The 18,189-nt window shown below is 45.9% G+C and overlaps 1 protein-coding gene across 5 annotated transcripts in view; it reads left to right on the top strand.

Moving 5' to 3' along the window:
• RGS19 (regulator of G protein signaling 19) overlaps positions 1-17,858 on the top strand; it is a 45,372-nt gene extending 27,514 nt beyond the window's left edge. For 2 of the 5 annotated variants that reach the window (XM_069951685.1, XM_069951682.1), the window contains exons 2-5: positions 12,164-12,282; positions 12,433-12,507; positions 13,544-13,778; positions 16,634-17,858. In XM_069951685.1, coding sequence (XP_069807786.1) covers positions 12,194-12,282; positions 12,433-12,507; positions 13,544-13,778; positions 16,634-16,822 — 588 coding nt within the window. In that variant the 5' untranslated portion in view covers positions 12,164-12,193 and the 3' untranslated portion in view covers positions 16,823-17,858. Of the gene's footprint in view, positions 1-6,015; positions 6,034-8,342; positions 8,478-10,757; positions 10,815-12,163; positions 12,283-12,432; positions 12,508-13,543; positions 13,779-16,633 lie in introns of those variants that run through there. The other 3 variants (XM_069951686.1, XM_069951681.1, XM_069951683.1) reach the window with 3 other exon arrangements.
• Positions 17,859-18,189: the final 331 nt, after the last annotated feature.

The following is an 18,189-nucleotide window of genomic DNA, read 5'->3' as shown; positions in this document are numbered from 1 at the left end:
AGGCGCAGGAGAGGCATCACTGCTACGCGTCATACCAACTTGGTACCTTCCCCCTTTATTAAGACTGGCGTACGAGTATGATATGAGTCTTAAGTAAAGTCCTGCCCGGATTTACCAAGAGGCGCATGCCTCTTTATACAGCCGGCCCTGTGCCCAGCACAGGCATAGGGCAAAACTCTACACCTGTCTGAAGCTTTTTTTTTTTTTTTGAAGATTTTTGCCTGGTTTAGGCCTGTATCTGGGCGTAAACATTAATAAATAAGTCATGTCAGGAGGCCACTCCCCTCTCGTTTTGTTGCGCCTCCCCTGCCCACTCATAAACCAAGCGAGGGAAACAACTGGCGTATGCCTCGGAAAAGGGGTGAATCTGACCCTTCTTTGTGGCCTACGTCAGGGGCGCATGATTATCCCCCCCCCCCCCCCGAAACTACCGCCACAAACTACCCACAGACAGAAGAGAAATCTTTACTACCCTCTACAACTACTCTGTTCTCTCCATCTGCACTACACACAATGCAACCCCAAACTACCCCCACACTGGGCCCAGGAGAGGTATCACTGCTATTCTCCATACACTCGGTGTCCCCCCGTACTACATACACTACACACACTGTACCCCCACACTGCGCCCAGGAGAGGTATCACTGCTATTCTCCATACACTCGGTGTCCCCCCGTACTTGATACACTACACACACTGTACCCCAACACTGGACACTGTTTTTCAGAACACATATAGCGAGGGTATAGTGGGCACTCCGACACAGTTTATACACGGCTGCTATGTCCCTTCTCGGGCCACGGGCTTAGGCACTGTACAGGTGGTGCTCTACTAGAGCAGTAGAATCGCATCAGCAAGCGTAGAAAATATAGTGGCACTCACCAAGTCCATAAAAGTGATGCTTTATTTCAGGTCAGATACAGAGCAACAAACAAGTGCATTTCACAGAAAAGGAGCGACGATCGTTTCGCGCTACTGCACTTCGACTGTCTCACAGTGAGCTTTGTATCTGACCTGAAATAAAGCATCACCTTTATGGACTTGGTGAGTGCTACTATATTTTTTACGCTTGATGAACTGTTTTTCAGAACACCCGGGGAGGCGGTGGGTGAAAGCAATAACATCCACTTACCTCCCTGGCTCTGGTCTCCAGACGCTTCTTGGTCTTAAAGGGAACAAATCTGCACATTTGTTCTGATTGGACTCCCAGAATGGCTGCACAGACCTTGTAGCCGGGTCTTCTATGGTGTCGGGGGGTCTGAGCTCCGTAGGCTTCATGTTGGGTAAATGCTTTTTAATCCCGCACGCGAGGCACAGGGAGAGCCGTGTCCTAGTCATCTGGGTTGTGACTAGTCACTGCTCTCTGTCCTGTCAGCGCCTGCGGGATGATTGACAGGCAAGGAGGCCCGTTAGTCACAGCCCAGATGACTAGTTCACGGCTCTCCCCCTGCCTCGCGCACAGGATTAAGAAGCCCACGGAGCTCGGAACCCTTGACACCATAGGACACCCAACTGCGAGGTCTGTGCAATGTGCTGATTGGTTCCCTTTAAGACTGGACTTGGGAAATAATGTGGAGATAACATTACATCCCAAGTCCCGTCTCAAGACCTGGAAGGACTGAAGCAGCAGAATGTGGGTGGCAGTGGGGGAGTCGGGAGGTAAGTAGATGTTAGCGTTTTCACTCACCTCCTCCCTGGGTGTTTTGAAAAAACGGGTCCCAGTTGGAGTTCTCCTTTAAGAACTAGTATCCTTTTGACCTTCTACTCTCTACACACACTGTGCCCCCCCTTCCCTGCACCACATACACTACACACATTGTATCTGCAAACTACCCCTACACTGGCCATAGAAGAGGAATCACTACCACTCTGTGCCCTCTCCCTGCACAACATATACTATACAAACTGTACCCCTAAACTACCCCCACACCAGGCACAGGAGAGGCATCACTACAACTCTCCGTACACACTCCATACATACACTGTACCTAGGAGAGACATTAATACCCTGCATGGCACTTACACATACACTGTACTCCCTTACCTACCCCCACACTGTGCCCAAGGTGTAACTGTACCGTAACACATGCTATACCCCTTACCCTGTATACCAGAACTACCCCCACATTATACAGTACACTTAAACATACAGTGGACTCACACCAGACACCATCTACTATCCATGTCCACCACATCATACATTACGCCTAGCACCAGGGCTGTGGAGTCGGTAAGCCGCAGCTCCGACTCCGACTCCTGTTCCTTGATAAATGGCCAGTCAGATACCAGGGGAGTTATTTATCACACTGGTTCAGCAGCTTCTCCCTAATGTCCTACAGGATCCTGGTGCAACTTCTGGGGGAATAAAGGAATACTGTATATAAAGCAGCTTCTCCTGTGTGTGCAGAGGATTCAGCCAGTCTCCAGCCTCCATGTCCTGAACAACTCAGAACTAGACTAGATGGAGCAGGTGGTTTTTCCTGCTGACAATCTTCGATGTTTCTAACTAATATTCACCATACACAAAGAAACACTGCTAACAATACCAAATCCCTGTGATACAAAGGGGTCAGCCATACTGATAGAGTCACACATAGTGATGTTGAGGGTCACTGTGGGGGCAAGCAATAGCACACACACACACACACACAGCCTGCTGCAGCCATAGCACACACACACAGAGCCTGCTGCAGCCATAGCATATACACACACACAGCCTGCTGCAGCCATAGCACACACACACAGCCTGCTGCAGCCATAGCACACACACACACACAGCCTGCTGCAGCCATAGCACACACACACACACAGCCTGCTGCAGCCATAGCACACACACACACACACACACACACAGCCTGCTGCAGCCATAGCACACACACACACACACAGCCTGCTGCAGCCATAGCACACACACACACACACAGCCTGCTGCAGCCATAGCACACACACACACACACAGCCTTCTGCAGCCATAGCACACACACACAGCCTGCTGCAGGCATAGCATACACACACGCAGCTGCTGCCATAGAACACTGAAGAAAAACACACAATCTTCTCCCAAAGAGAAAACACCACACTGAGGACAGAGGTTACTGCTACACTACTTCTCCTCCTCCTCCTCCTCCTCTATATTACACAGGATATCTTCATATTACACTGCTGCTCATATACAGTCATCCAGCATCCAGGAAGAGAACATCACAGATCTCCCCCCACACAATGGACTCTTCCAGCTCAGAAACAAACTGCCAAATAGTGTCTGACAACTTTTCCCTGACCACCCTTATGTAATAGGGCCAGTGATCTATTAGAATGTTGCTCATAAAATATATTGATGAGCAAAACTTATAAAATTCATATCAAAACTCAATTCTGAATTGTTTAAAGATTTTTTTTAAAGCTGGAGTCGGAGTCGGTACATTTTTTTCCCGACTCCAGCCAAAACTAGCTCCGACTCCACAGCCCTGCCTAGCACTGATCTTACATCTGCACTGCCCCTACAACACTGATCCTAGACTGGGCATAAGAAAATCCCCCTCCTTCTTTCACACACAAATACTCTCTTATTGGCCATTACTACCCCCTATCTTTCCCCTCCATGTTTCAAGCCCCATTGCACACAAAACCTGTACCCCCGCCAGATACTTCCGTATTATCTTTCTGGATACTACCAACTAGTCATTACTTCCATAAGGCACCCCTTACCTTCACACTACTCCCACTAGTCACCACAGAGGTGGGATGCCCAGGCCTTTAACTCAGTCATGCTGTCCCTGCCATGTACCCTGGGCCATGCTTCTCCCTGTAGGTGGCTAGCATGTGGTGTAATATACAGAATATTATAGGGGAGTGTAGTATACAGTATATTATAGTGAAGTGTGATATACAGTGTATTATAGGGGAGTGTGATATACAGTGTATCATAGTGGACTGTGATATACAGTATATTATAGTGAAGTGTGATATACAGTGTATTATAGGGGAGTGGGATATACAGTGTATTATAGGGGAGTGGGATATACAGTGTATTATAGTGGAGTGTGATATACAGTGTATTATAGTGGAGTGTGATATACAGTGTAATATAGTGGAGTGTGATATACAGTGTATTATAGTGGACTGTGATATACTCTGGTGTTACTGAAAATCGTACCGGGTGGATGATCTTCATTACTGGTGAATTTGGATGCGGGTGCACCCGATTCACCGCTGCACACAATTCAATGAATTGGTCCCCACAATTCAATGAATAGCGGACGCAGAAAACTGACAGTTTGTCAGTTTTCAGTGCAGCCGGATGAAATCCCGGGCCAGAGCGTTTACTGTGTGTATACATTCCGTCCGGGATTCTATTCATTCAAATACAACGAATGTTTAGCAAAATTCACGGCCGTTGTTGCAAATAGCAACAACAGTCGTAATTTATGCTAAACATACGTTGTGTGAACATAGCCTAACATAGTGGAGCGTGATATACAGTGTAATAGGCTAGGTTTACATCAAGTTTTCAAACATATGTCAGGCTATATGTTGAGAATTCCTTAGAAAAGGATGCCCGATGTTCTGTCCATTTCCACAATGAAGGTAGTGGCATAATGACTCCGTCCTGCCCATTTAAGTTAATGGTGCAGTCGGCCCTGCATCGGGCTGCTTGTTAGGCATCCTTTTTTTATAGATTCCTGACGTATAGCCCGATGTGGGTCCGAAACCGTGATGTAAACCTAGCCTAGAGTGCAAATGATCATTGTCCGATGCAGCGTCATAAAGCCCCTTTCTTTTATTACCTCATAACAAAAAAAAACAACAAGGGCTAATATGGAAGCTTTTATCCTAGCCCCTATGGTGCCATGTGAGTGTGTGTGGGTAGCTCAGGGTATGGGCAGCGCTGTGTGTTTTTGTGCACGTCCGTGTGTGGATTTGGGGAAGTGAATGTGTGCAGGAGGGGGAGGTTGTAGTGCACAGATCCGCACGGCCACAGTATTGTTAGATGAAAGCAGTCACTTGTCCCGGGCCTTGTTGTGTATACAGTGCCATGTTGTGCACAAGGTGAAGTGTTGGACGTTGCAGTGTTACGGCGTGTCACTAAATAACATCAGAGCTTCAGAAATCTGTGCTGACGGCCACCGAGGGATTTTGTTGCCTTTCTCAATGTCTCAGCTTTTTAGGTTGGACAATTGGCGAGACGGCAGCTTATGTCTCTATGGTATGTCAGGAGGTGAGATAAACTGGAAGGTCCCTTCCACTTTTTGTGGAAAATTTTTGTAGTGTCTAAAGACAAGAAAAGTGCGTCTAATTCCACCGGGTCCTTCTAAGAAGGCTGCCATCCATTACTTTATGTAAGAGGGAGGGGGGGGGGGGAGGTGGTCATAGATGGGTGGACAGTTCTGCTGATATAATCGAAGATTGGCGCCCTCTACTGGATGGGGAGGGGCAGGGCCATAGAACTGAGATCTGACTGGTCTGTGGGGTCCGCGCCTTAGACTCGGTTAGCCTGGCACATCCATGTTAAATTTAGCGGAGATCTAGCTGCCTTCGGGCCCGTCACCCTGGTGGTACATAACATAACCATGTGATGATTTGATACTGAATCCACTTGATCGCTGTACAGGCAGGTGGCACCGGCTGCAGGGGTCCTAGGTGGTGGCTCTCTTCCCACATGACAGACTATGGGTTAGGGAGTTGCAATTTTTGTGGTCTAAGCTTCCTGTTTCTTGAATCTACGTTCTGTGCACTGTTTGGTAGACGGTTAACCCTTCCAGACCATTATCTGTCTAGATGGGCAGCCACCTGGCACCTGGCACCATCCATCCAAGAAGGATTATACAGCAATCCGCAATGTATTTATTACATACGCTTCATGGAAAACCAGAACAACTGCAGAATGTTCTGCATCTAGAGGCCCATCCCTAGGGACTGTGTCAGGAACCCTTCTCACAAGTCCATAACCTCTGGCAGTGCTCTATCTCATGGGAGTGTAAAGATTATGCTCATCCTAATCCTCCTGATTCATGAATAAAATGCCAGAATGAGGTAAGGCTTGACACCCAGGCAAAGTAATGGGGGGAGCAGAAGCCTTTCAGGGTTTATGGAAAGTTGGGTGGCACTGTCATGTTGTGTCACTGTAAGAGTGGCCATCTTGGGTCCTTGAGGTATGCCCCACCCATAACGAATAGTTCTGTTGGAATGGAAGAGGAACAAAATGCATGTGCAGTATATATACCGAGCATGTGGGGCTGCGGAGTGCAGCCGGCGCTTCTCCTCTGGTCGCCAGTGAACTTTACAGCACTATATAGACTTCAATTTCGCCCCTTAAGAATAGATGGCAGCACGTCCCAAGGCGACTTCCTGTGGTTTGTTACGTTACACTGTTAGTAGTCTCAGGTGTGGGGGAGGGCATGCTGGGTGTTGGGGTGCATTAACACAGACCTCAGAATTACTGTTCAAACAATGAATAGTGAAAAGTTCTACTACTTTCTAATCTACTATCTGTATCGATTCTGCACCTACTGATGGTTTCCATTCATTTGCTGAGCATCTGTACAGATCTTATGCCTCTCACAGCTGAGGGTTTGCTACAGTCGTATCTACTGTAGACAATTCCTTGTGAAACACAGGTGCTGCCAGTGTATGTAACAGTGTCAGTTGTATATGTCTAATGCTGGGTTTACACGTAGCGATAATTTGCCCGATCGTACGATTAACGATGTCGAAGTAACGTTTGTTTGTTTTTTATAACGATCAGCGTTTAGACAGAATGATATATTGTTCGAAAAAAAATCGTTTTGCGATCGCTTAAGCCTATCTCGCACATACGTTAAATCGGTGAACAACTGTTTACACGGAACGATCTGTGAATTTTTTGCGAACGGCCAACAACATTTTGAGAACATGTTCAAAGATCAAAATGAACAATTTCTCGCTCGTCGCTTGAGCATTCGCTGCGTTTACACGTACGATTATCGTTCGAATTCGATCGTTATCGTGCAAATTCGCACGATAATCGTTCCGTGTAAACGCAGCATTAGACCTCTAGTCTCTGTGATTGGGGGGAAAAAAAAAACTTATATTACCTCAACAAACAGCTCCTCATATCTCAGCTTCCTGAAACCCAGTGACTGTGACATATGGGGGAACACACACTTAGAGAAGTGTGCCCCAACCTGTGGATCTCTGTTTGTTTCAAAACTACAACTCCCAGATGCAACTTTTTTTTTTTTGCAACAGCTTGAGAGTTGTCAGGGCATGATGGGAGTTGTAGTTTTGCAACAGCTAGAGGCTCCAGGCAAAACTCATTTAACATAACAGTATGTGGAAGCTTTGCCTGGAGAATCCCTTTAAATTGTCTATAGACTATGATCAGCCGAAGCCTAGATGAGGCCTATAACTGATAATAGCCAATCAGAAGAGCTGAGAAGGATCATGTGACACAACCACAGCCATGACCCGGCGAGTATTATGGCGCGTTCACGTTTTCTTACCTTATAAGACATTGTGGAGTATCAGTTACAGCAGTGCCCCCATTATAGCCAGTTTGTATAGGAGATTGTTCAGACTCTCTGAAGGAAACCTGCCCAGGTGATCAGGCCCTTTAAGTCTATTGTACCCACTGCTCTACATAAGGGTCCGCTCACATCATTGTATAGGAGGAGGGGGCGGCAGGTTATATATACATATATGTGTGAAGGAGGAAGACAAGGACAATGATGGACTGAACGAACTCGAGACGTCTCAGCAGAACAGGAAACGGTCACTTTGTATAGCACAGGGAAGGAAGGGGCAGAGGAACTTTCTCAAGAACTTGCAACTGATCCGCAGCTGGATTCGGGTCTATACTGTACTGTATATATAAAAAAAGGAGGAAACTGCATTGTCCATAGTGTGACTGTGTCTGGGAGGAAGCAGTCGGAGGTGTGTATTGTTCCTGTATGACGGCTGCAGCCTACACAGGGACTATATCTGCTCCTGGAAAAGCTGGGTGATAAGATATAGTAGGCATCAATATTATCCCCTTAGGGTTGTCACTCTGCTTTCCTGTAGCCCTGAAAGGCTTATGTGTAATGGAGGAGATGTATAGCTGCATAGAAAGGTGGGTGACAACCAGTCTGATGGTTGTTCCAGCTTTTGAGTCCTGAAAGTTGTCACCACCTCAGCATAACTCCTCTACCCCTATAGAGCTCTACAGCAGTCTCTAGTGGCCAGCACCAGCTACTACGCCCTGGTGATGGGACAGTGCGCCATGTGTTTTTGAGCAGTACTGGTTTTGCTGTGCAGCGGAAGTGTAGTTGTCAGGAAGTTGCATTCTCACCACAGGATGTCATAATCACTTCTCTCCCACACCCTTAGTGTTCCTATTCTCTCCTATCCCTGAGCTGGGGGGTAAGAGCTGCGGCCGGCGGTGGTCTCTCTGCTCGATGGGCATTGGAGAACGGGGGCAGCAGATGCACCCACTGGGAGAACAGTCCATGGGATGCAAGGTGGGTGATGGTCGCAATCTGGATTGGGGGGCTGTAAGCAGTTCATAGATGGCGGAGATGGATTTTTGCATATTGTGACCAGGGATCTGCAGGTGTCTTTACCTGATCTATATGGCTTTCACGGTACATTCTATACAGCTTTAACATCAAACAGGGGTAGTCGTGCTGTGTTTGTCAGTTAGTTCCTTGGGGACTACATTAGCTTTGGTTGCAATAACTTACATCTGGCTACAAACTCGACTCTACTGCTTGTTTTTATTTCTGAAGCATAACATTGTTGGTCAGTAGAATAACTTTCGAGATATCGAGATCATGCAGTAGTTTGCCACCAGTCTGTGTAAAATGACAGATAACTTATCATAAAATTACACATTCTGCCCTTCTGCACCTGCCAGACTTGGCTCTGCTGCATATGGCAGTAGTATAACACATTTAGCACTTTTAGATCTTAAGCTATAGTAACATCTGATGAACCAGTGAGTGAACCCTGCTACATCCGACATACTCAGCCCTGCTACACCTGACTGACTCAGCCCTACTACACCTGACATACTCAGCCCTGCTACACCTGACAGACTCAGCCCTACTACACCTCACTTACTCAGCCCTGCTACATCCAACAGACTCAGAATCTATCTTATTAAATAGCAGAGTCATGCAGATGAGGAGCTGCGTCTGCACAGTGTCTGTATTTTGTAGGGTTTAGTGATTCTGGGCCGCCCTGCGGTTCATACTTTTACAGTGGGGGATGGAAAGTTGGGGAAGTTGCGGGTGCTGGGTTATTTGGGGCTTCCTCTAATCCGCTCACGCCGTCACATTTTTGTGTTTGACGCACGTTAAGATTTCTAATGCGTTTGTGTCTGCACAGATGTAGCAGAGCTAAATTTGCTATCCAGGATGAGGAGAAAAAAAAACACTTCTGCAAAAACTGCACCACCCCACTCCTCAGGTCGTGTGTGGTAACTGTTCAGCGCCGTTAACTTTAATAGAACTGAGCTACAAAAAGATGAGGAAAAGAGTGGTGCTGTTTCTGGAAGAAAGCAGCAATGTTCTTCTAAGCCTAGATAACCTCCTTAACTCTCAAGTTTATATAGTAAGAGAATAGGTGCTGATTTACATGTAGGACCTAAGAAGAGCTACAGCAATATTAATATAAGTTGTGCTAAATGACAAACTCAGCTTATCTGCATCAGACAAATTTGACTTTCTGTGACAAATTCATCCCTGTGACCTCTTTTCCGCTTACTTGACTTTGCTACTTGTGGAAAACCCTGTCAGAGCGGCCTGTGCTCCATCTGCTCAGCCCTAGTCTGCATGGCCTCAGCGTGCTCTGATCATTGTTGCATTGTGGAGCCTCCTTTATTCTTTTGCTCTTTTATATATAAGAGGAAGCTTCGTGAGTGTAAGTTCCTCTTCCGTTCGGCCGTCTGGATGCAAGTTTCCATTCCAAGGTGACTGTTAAAAGCAACAGCATTATCCTGCTTAAAGGGGGCACGGCCATTAGGGGGTCCCGCTGCCATGTAGGGGGGGACATAAGGGGAGATTTATCAAACATGGTGGAAAGTGAAACTGGCTCAGTTGCCCCTAGCAACTAGTCAGATTCCACCTAATTTTTTAAGAGTCTGTGAGGAATGAAAGGTGGAATCTGATTGGTTGCTAGGGGCAACTGAGCCAGTTTCACTTTCCACCATGTTTGATAAATCTCCCCCTTGGTGTGCACAATGGTTAGGTAGGTGGTACATGTCACAGTAACATCCACATGATGCAAGGACACAAGGTTTCCAGCAGAACATTGCCCATCACACTGCCCCGCCATCTTGATGCATCCTGGTGCCATTTCTTCATATAGTAAGTGACGCATATGCACCCGGCGATCCACATGATGGAGAATAAGATCCATCCTGCTGTTGCTCCAGTTCTGATGCCCATTGTTAATACTTTTAGTGGTTCGAGGGCTCTAACCGGTCTGCCTGACTTTGTAGATGTAGTATGTGATCTGGCCCCCTCATGACTCTGTCCCCGATTCCCAACTTTGAAACTTATCTGCTGTAGCTTAAAGGGATCACATGTCGTTCTAGGTTTAAGAATTTTTTTTTTGTAACTTTTTGTAACTTTCATGGACGTTATTAAAAATGTGCGAAGAGCGGACGTGTATGGCGGCACAATAAGTAACTGTGTCCTTATATCAGCTACGCTTGGGCAATTTGCATAGGTTAATCCGACATTTTCATACAAGATAAAATAGCCGTTGGTGAGAAGGGACAGGAGTTTCCATTTAGAAGTCATTGGTGGCTCATGAGAAGGATAAGCAAACGCTGCATATACTGCGGATCTATGGTAAGACCATCGGCAGCCCGCCCCCCTTTATCTGAGGTTGGTTTATAGGTTATATCTCTATCCTCCCCATACATGTACATGCGCACATTCAGCTAAGCTGAGCGTGCATATAGTCTGAATCATGTCAGAGGGGAAAGCTGCTGCCAGACACCTCAGTCGCCTCCAGAAACCCCTGGTAGCAGCTTATTACCAGAGCATATGAAATCCAATAGCCGATCTGTTCTTTCCTTTGAAACCTAGAGTCGGGGGGGGGGGGCTGCCACCTTCACTAGATCAGGAAGGATCCGGCACTGTAGTTAGCTGTGTGACTGACCCCATGTCTGGATGATGTAAACCTGAAAACATGACATTTTTAGACATCTGGACGGAAAGTTGTCGCACAATTTGGCAGAAAATTCTGGAGGAAAATGGAGGTGACTTCACATTTTCCGTGAATGAAGAATGTGTGTAGACAAATAGACAAAGGTGTATTGTGCGCAGTATCTGGGGACTTGTGAGGATTTCCAGGAACCTCATGTCATCAGCCAGAATCCACATCTTTTGTATATATGTATCTAATGTATGATGTCTGGCTTACAGGACATGCTTAGACTTGTAGTTTCACAGAAACTATAGATAGGACATGGTATAAGTGGATAATGTGTGATGCTTCCTAGTTTGGGTAAAAGACAGTGACATGCTGACACTTGGTGTACAGGACAGTGACACACTGGCACTTGGGGTACAGGACAATGACACCCTGGCACTTGGGGTACAGGATAATGACACTGACACTTGGGGTACAGGACAATGACACACTGATACTTGGTGTACAGGACAATGGCACCCTGACACAGGGTACAGGACAATGACACACTGACACTTGGGGTACAGGTTAATGACACACTGACACTTGGGGTACAGGATAATGACATGCTGACACTTGGGGTACAGGATAATGGCACACTGGCACTTGGGGTACAGGATAATGACACTGACACTTGGGGTACAGGACAATGACACACTGACACTTGGTGTACAGGACAATGGCACCCTGACACAGGGTACAGGACAATGACACCCTGGCACTTGGGGTACAGGTTAATAACACACTGACACTTGGGGTACAGGATAATGACACTTACACTTGGGGTACAGGATAATGACACTGAAACTTGGGGTACAGGATAATGACATGCTGACACTTGGGGTACAGCACAGTGACATGGTGACACTTGGGGTGCAGGATAATGACACACTGCCACTTGATGTACAGAATAGTGACACTGCCACTTGGGGTACAGGATAATGACACTTGGGGTGCACAGCAATGTTACGATCCTCAGCTAATATTGATGTCTCACCCTCAGTATACAGGGCCTGACCCCAGCGAGTCTCCCATGTCACGATATGACAGGAAGCAGCCCACCCGGAACCACCAGTCCAATCCCTGCTGCCTCTGCTGGTGTTGCTGCTGCAGTTGTTCCCGGTGAGTGTCACCTCCCTTCTTCTGTATGTCTTAAAGGGGTTGTCCAGTCTTACAGAATTGGTGGCCTATCTTCATGAATGTTATATACTTCAGACCATTTAGTGACCAGATGCATTTTTGGGCATTTTAATTTGCCTATTTTCTTCCTAGGAATGAGGAACGCAACAGACGCCGGAGATTATCTCGAGACACCAAGCTGGAGGTCGTACCTCACTGCGAGGTCTGGTAAGTGTGACACTGAGAGTCTTATAAAGGAAGGGGCAGGGTTCTCAGGAGCACAGAGTATTTCAGAAGACTAGGGCCCAAATTTATTAAAGGATGTAAAATATAGACTGGTTCAAACTCTCCACAGCAACCAATCACAGCTCAGCTATCTGCTCTGGTAACATGAAAGCTGAGCTGTGATTGGTTGCTGTGGGCAGTTTACACCAGTCTATATTTTACACCCTTTGATAAATCACCCCCTAGATGTGTTGGGTAATGAGAAGAGATGAGCGTAACTTGAGCATGTCCAGTCTGATCATTCAGCATTTAAATACTGGTAGCTGAAGAAGTTGGATGCAGCCCTAGTGAACCCTGGAAAATATGGATACAGCCATAGGCCATATTCTGTGTCCATGTTTTCCAGGACTCTCTAGGGCTGCTTCCAACTTCTTCAGCCACTGGTATTCAAATGCCGAACGGCCGGCCTGTCTATTCATGTGATGATGTTAGTAAGGAAGGATTAATGTGCTTAAAGGGGTACTCCAGAAAAAAATATTTTTCTTTCAAATCAAATGGTTTCTAAAGTTATATAGATTTCTAATTTATTGCAATTTAAAAATCTCCAGTCTTTCAGTACTTATCAGCTGCTATATATCCTGCAGGAAGTGGTGTATTCTTTTCACTCTGACACAGTGCTCTCTGCTGCCACCTCTTTCCAAGACAGGAACTGTCCAGAGCAGCAGCAAATTACTATAGAAAAGCTCTCCTGACATGGACAGAGATGGCAGCAGAGAGCACCATGTCAAACTGGAAAGAATGCAACACTTCCTGCAGGACATTCAGTAGCTTATAAGTACTGGAAGACTTGCGATTTTTAAATAGAATTAAATTACAAATCTATATAATTTTCTGAAACCAGTTGATTTGAAATAAAAAGATTTTCACCAGAGTGCACCTTTAAGCAGCACTGAGTATTTTAGCTCAAGCCTATAGGATTATTATAAGGTAAGGCGAAGAGTGATAACATAGTCCTCCAATATTTCCTCTGGCTATATAGCTCTAAACCATCCTCGGAAGAGATATACAGCTGGGCTCATTCATTTGAGAAGCTGATGAAAAATCCAGCCGGTCGCAACGTGTTTCGGGAGTTTCTCCGCACGGAGTACAGTGAGGAGAATATGCTGTTCTGGCTGGCGTGCGAGGAGCTGAAGAAAGACAACGGCAAGCACAGCATTGAGGAGAAGGCACGCGTGATCTACGAGGATTATATCTCCATCCTCTCTCCAAAAGAGGTAACTACACCAACCGGGAAGGAAGCCATATCTATCTCTCATACTTACCTATCACATACTGATCCTGGCTTCTGTCTATGGCCTGTACTCCAATCACTACCAAAGCTGCACTCACACTCCATGCAGCTCTGGATGTAATGGGAGTGTAATATACAAGATAAGGAAAGGGATGCAAGTCATGCATATATGAACATTTAAAGGGGAATGCCAGGATTAAAAACATCTACTTTCTTCTAAAAACAGCACCACTCTTGTTCTCAGGTTGTGCATGGTATAACAGCTAGGCTCTCTTTATTTCAATAGAACTGATCTGAAATACTACACCCGCATCGGAGCAATTGTGGTTCTGTTTCTGAAAGAAAGCAAAATGTTCTTGTAACCCCTTCAAGGGTTTGTCCATCAACCAAAAGTAGCTTTATACGCATTGCAGGCAATATCTAATTGTGTATATGTTTGCCCTTGGTAAAGTATAAGAATAAAATGCAAATGCAAACATTTGCCTGGGAATAATTTCCATATTTTATCTGAATATGGGTTTTGCATTTAAATTTAAGACAGAGTACATTGTGTCTTCAGGGGTGTATACATAAGAGTATTCGAGGACACATCTATTTTGTTTAAATTGTCCACATTGAGCTGTTTGTTACTCGGGTTTGTGAATCATTACAAAGCCTAGAAAACATCGACTTGTGAAAAAGGAACAGCTTGTCCTCAGGTGTGCGAGAGTCAAATCAGTCAGTAGAAATGAATTGGTAGTCTTTGCTGCCCTCTTGTGGCCATTTAGCTATCAGCAGATAATTCTCAGGGCAGTTGATTTAGAACACAATTGAGCTGCTATTGTAATGCTGTTTTCTATGTTCTGGTATATAATTATAATAAAACATTACCACCCCTATATATAAGAATATACCTATTATAATACTGCTCCTATGGACAACAATATAACTACTATAATACTGCCTCCTATGTACAAGAGTTTAACTACTATAATACTGCTCCTATGTACAAGAATATAACTACTATAATACTGTGTCCTATATACAAGAATATAACTACTATAATACTGCTCCTATATACAGGAATATAACTACTATAATACTGCTCCTATGTACAAGAATATATCTACTATAATATTGCGAGAGAAAGGAACGGCTGCAGATCCCATCTATGGCTGATACTAATGCCGCCAGGCCTATATTAAAAATCAACACCAGTGTGTCTGTATATGATTTGATCAAGCCATAATAGCCCTGTGTCCCACCGCGCAAGTCCTCTGGTTCACACGGGTCCCTACGCTAACTCCACACCGTGTCACTCAGTGACCGCCGCCCCCGCAAAGCGTGCACGTGCAGGGAAGGGGGGCCATGGAACGGCCCTGCAACCCCCATGTCACAGGACCAGACCCAAACAGCCCCACCAGAACCCGGCCAGCACCACCAGCGGGGAAGGCTGCCCCCAAACAACACAAGTATGGATATGGTATTACACTTACCATTGCTGCTCTCACAGAATGGGGAAGACATAAGGTACTGACATGTAAGCACAGGCATATCCTGCTAATTTTGGTCATGTGGGTCTTATAAAGGAGTGCGAGCTGTAAAACACGGAAACTGGAGAGAAAGGAACGGCTGCACATCCCATCTATGGCACACATGACTTGTACCTCCTATCCTTCCCATTCTACCTGCTGGAGTGTGGTGAGTGTTTTAGACCTTGTTCACACTTGTGTTGTTTGGTGACACCTTTCTCCGCCGGCGGTGCCTGCTTGGATTTACGGGGGCCTCTGGGTATTGGTCCTGTGACAGTGGGGTTGCAGGGCCGTTCTATGGCCTCCGTTCCCTGGTTGTGCACGCCTTGCGGGATGGCGGTTGCTGACTGACATGGTGGTGAGTTAGTGTAGGGACCCATGTGAGTCAGGAGACCTGCACGCTGGTACATGGGGCAATATGGTTTGATCAAATTACATACCAACATCCTGGAGTTGGTTTTTAAATGTAGCTGAGAAGCATTAGTATCAACCATAGGTGTGAGGTGCAGCACTATTTTCTCTTCTTGTCCGTAAAACTACTAAAATACTTCCTCCTATGTACAAGAATATAACTACTATAATACTTCTCCTATGTTCAAGAATATAACTACTATAATACAGCCTCCTATGTACAAGAATATAACTACTATAATACTGCTCCTATATACAAGAATATAACTACTATAATAATGCAATGGAGAAAGAGGAATCCGCACTCACCGGTCAGCAGAAAGAGTAGGTTTAATGATCCAAACACCAGAGGCAGTGGCTGGGAGGGGGAAGGTGTTACGCAGGTGAGCTCCTTACAGCAACAATTGTTGCTGTAAGGAGCTCACCTGCGTAACACCTTCCCCCTCCCAGCCACTGCCTCTGGTGTTTGGATCATTAAACCTACTCTTTCTGCTGACCGGTGAGTGCGGATTCCTCTTTCTCCATTGCATTATCATACCTATCTCCCCAGTCTCCAGCACCCCGGTTTACCAGGTTTATCCAACAGTGACTGTTTACTGCATTTACCTGCCCTCGGTCCTACTCAAGTGGCGATATCAGCTGGTGCCGGCTGAACCTTTCTCACCCATCATAACTACTATAATACTGCCTCCTATGTACAAGAATATAACTACTATAATACTGCTCCTATGTACAGAATATAACTACTATAATACTGCCCCCTATGTGCGAGAATATAACTACTATAATACTGCTCCTATATACAAGAATATAACTACTATGCTACTGCCTCCTATGTACAAGAATATAACTACTATAATACTGCCTCCTTGTGTATTCTGTCTTACACTGACTTGTTGTCTGTCGCCCCCTGTAGGTGAGCTTAGATTCTCGGGTCAGAGAGGTGATTAACAGAAGGATGCAGGAGCCCTCCTCCCACACGTTTGACGACGCTCAGTTGCAGATTTACACCCTGATGCACAGAGACTCCTACCCACGATTCCTCAACTCGGGCATTTACAAATCCCTCCTGCAGAACATTTCACGCTCCAGTTCGGAGTCATAGGTTCCAAGCGCTCCAGGGGCTGCAGAGACAGATCGATACGCACATTTTATACAGGCTGTTGGGAGCACGAAGGGAACAGTGAAATGGCGGTCTGCGCCAATCTTGTTTCCACCAGTCACTTTATGAGATCCATCCTGCCTCAGAATACGGAGTGGCGCGGAGCCTTCGTTCCCACGGCTTGGAGAGACCTGATCGCCGCCTACACCTCACACCTCTCTTGACCTCCCTCCCGCCCTCTGTTCACTGTAGACTCTGTGCAGGAAGACAAAGGGGTTCTAGGTACTGTATCGGGGGAGCTTACCTCAGGACATAAATACTACTGAACTCCCCAGGGGGGTCCTGAGAGGACAGGGGTCCCAATATTTCATATACTAATGCCTTTCTTGATAGAAAGGGCTAAGCATTGGAGCTTGGGGGTAGGGGTGGGCTTAGTGTGTTTTTAAGAGCTCCAGGCTTGGAAGAAATACAGATGGTGAACTGCTCCAGTACCCCCTCCTTGTTCAGTGTCTGCAAAGTCAGAAAGATATTTAAAGGGAGGGGGAGGTACGATTTTATTCAATTATTGGGGATTGATTTTACATTTCTGAGTGTTGGGGGGGGCTCACTCCAGTGTAGTGGATATTTGGGGAGGGTGGGCAAAATTCTCCTGCTTTAGATACATAAACATTATATTACACATAATACAATTTGCCAACAACTTGCAAGGAGGGAGGGGGCATCTGTTTACAGTGGTGTCATGATAAGCCAAGACTTTGCCCATTTGTGGAAAGAGGTTGTTCTAGGGGAGATCCCATAATCTTCCTCCTTATGGAACATTCATTAGTCAATGGGGTCCGTATCAGGTTTGGGGGGGGCGGAATTATTGTCTCCCCCTACTGGCCAAAACTTCCTGAAGCTACCAAATACTCCAGCACTCCTCGAGCAGATGTGATGTCAGCGTCTAACAGTGTTACTTTTCTTTCAACACCTCCATGAAAATTTTAAAAGACTTTTTATAAAAAAATATATGTGCAAATATATATATATTATATCTATATAGTGTGACGTGGCAAATGTTTTATATCATAATGGTGGTCTCCTACCTGGGGCTCTCCAGCTGCCATGAGACTGCAACTCCTTGGGAGAGCCACAGAGTGGAGACTACTGCTCATTGTTTCTATCATTATATCACATTGACCTACGGATCTACAGAGTCACTCCCATCATGCCTTGTGTCTTTGTGGGTACTCTAGAACAGTGATTTTCAACCAGTGTGCCGCGAGACATGGTCGGGTGTGCCGCGGGAAAAGTTCCCCAAACTATGGTGCCCCTGTGTTTTGTTCCCCGGCAATGCGCAGAGAAACATGGGGGAGAGAAGCATAGGGGAG

Source organism: Dendropsophus ebraccatus, chromosome 14 (genome assembly GCF_027789765.1).
Source record: "Dendropsophus ebraccatus isolate aDenEbr1 chromosome 14, aDenEbr1.pat, whole genome shotgun sequence".
Classification (NCBI taxonomy): domain Eukaryota; kingdom Metazoa; phylum Chordata; class Amphibia; order Anura; family Hylidae; genus Dendropsophus; species Dendropsophus ebraccatus.
Note: the sequence above shows the minus strand (reverse complement) of the source record. Positions and strands in the feature narration are given on the sequence as shown.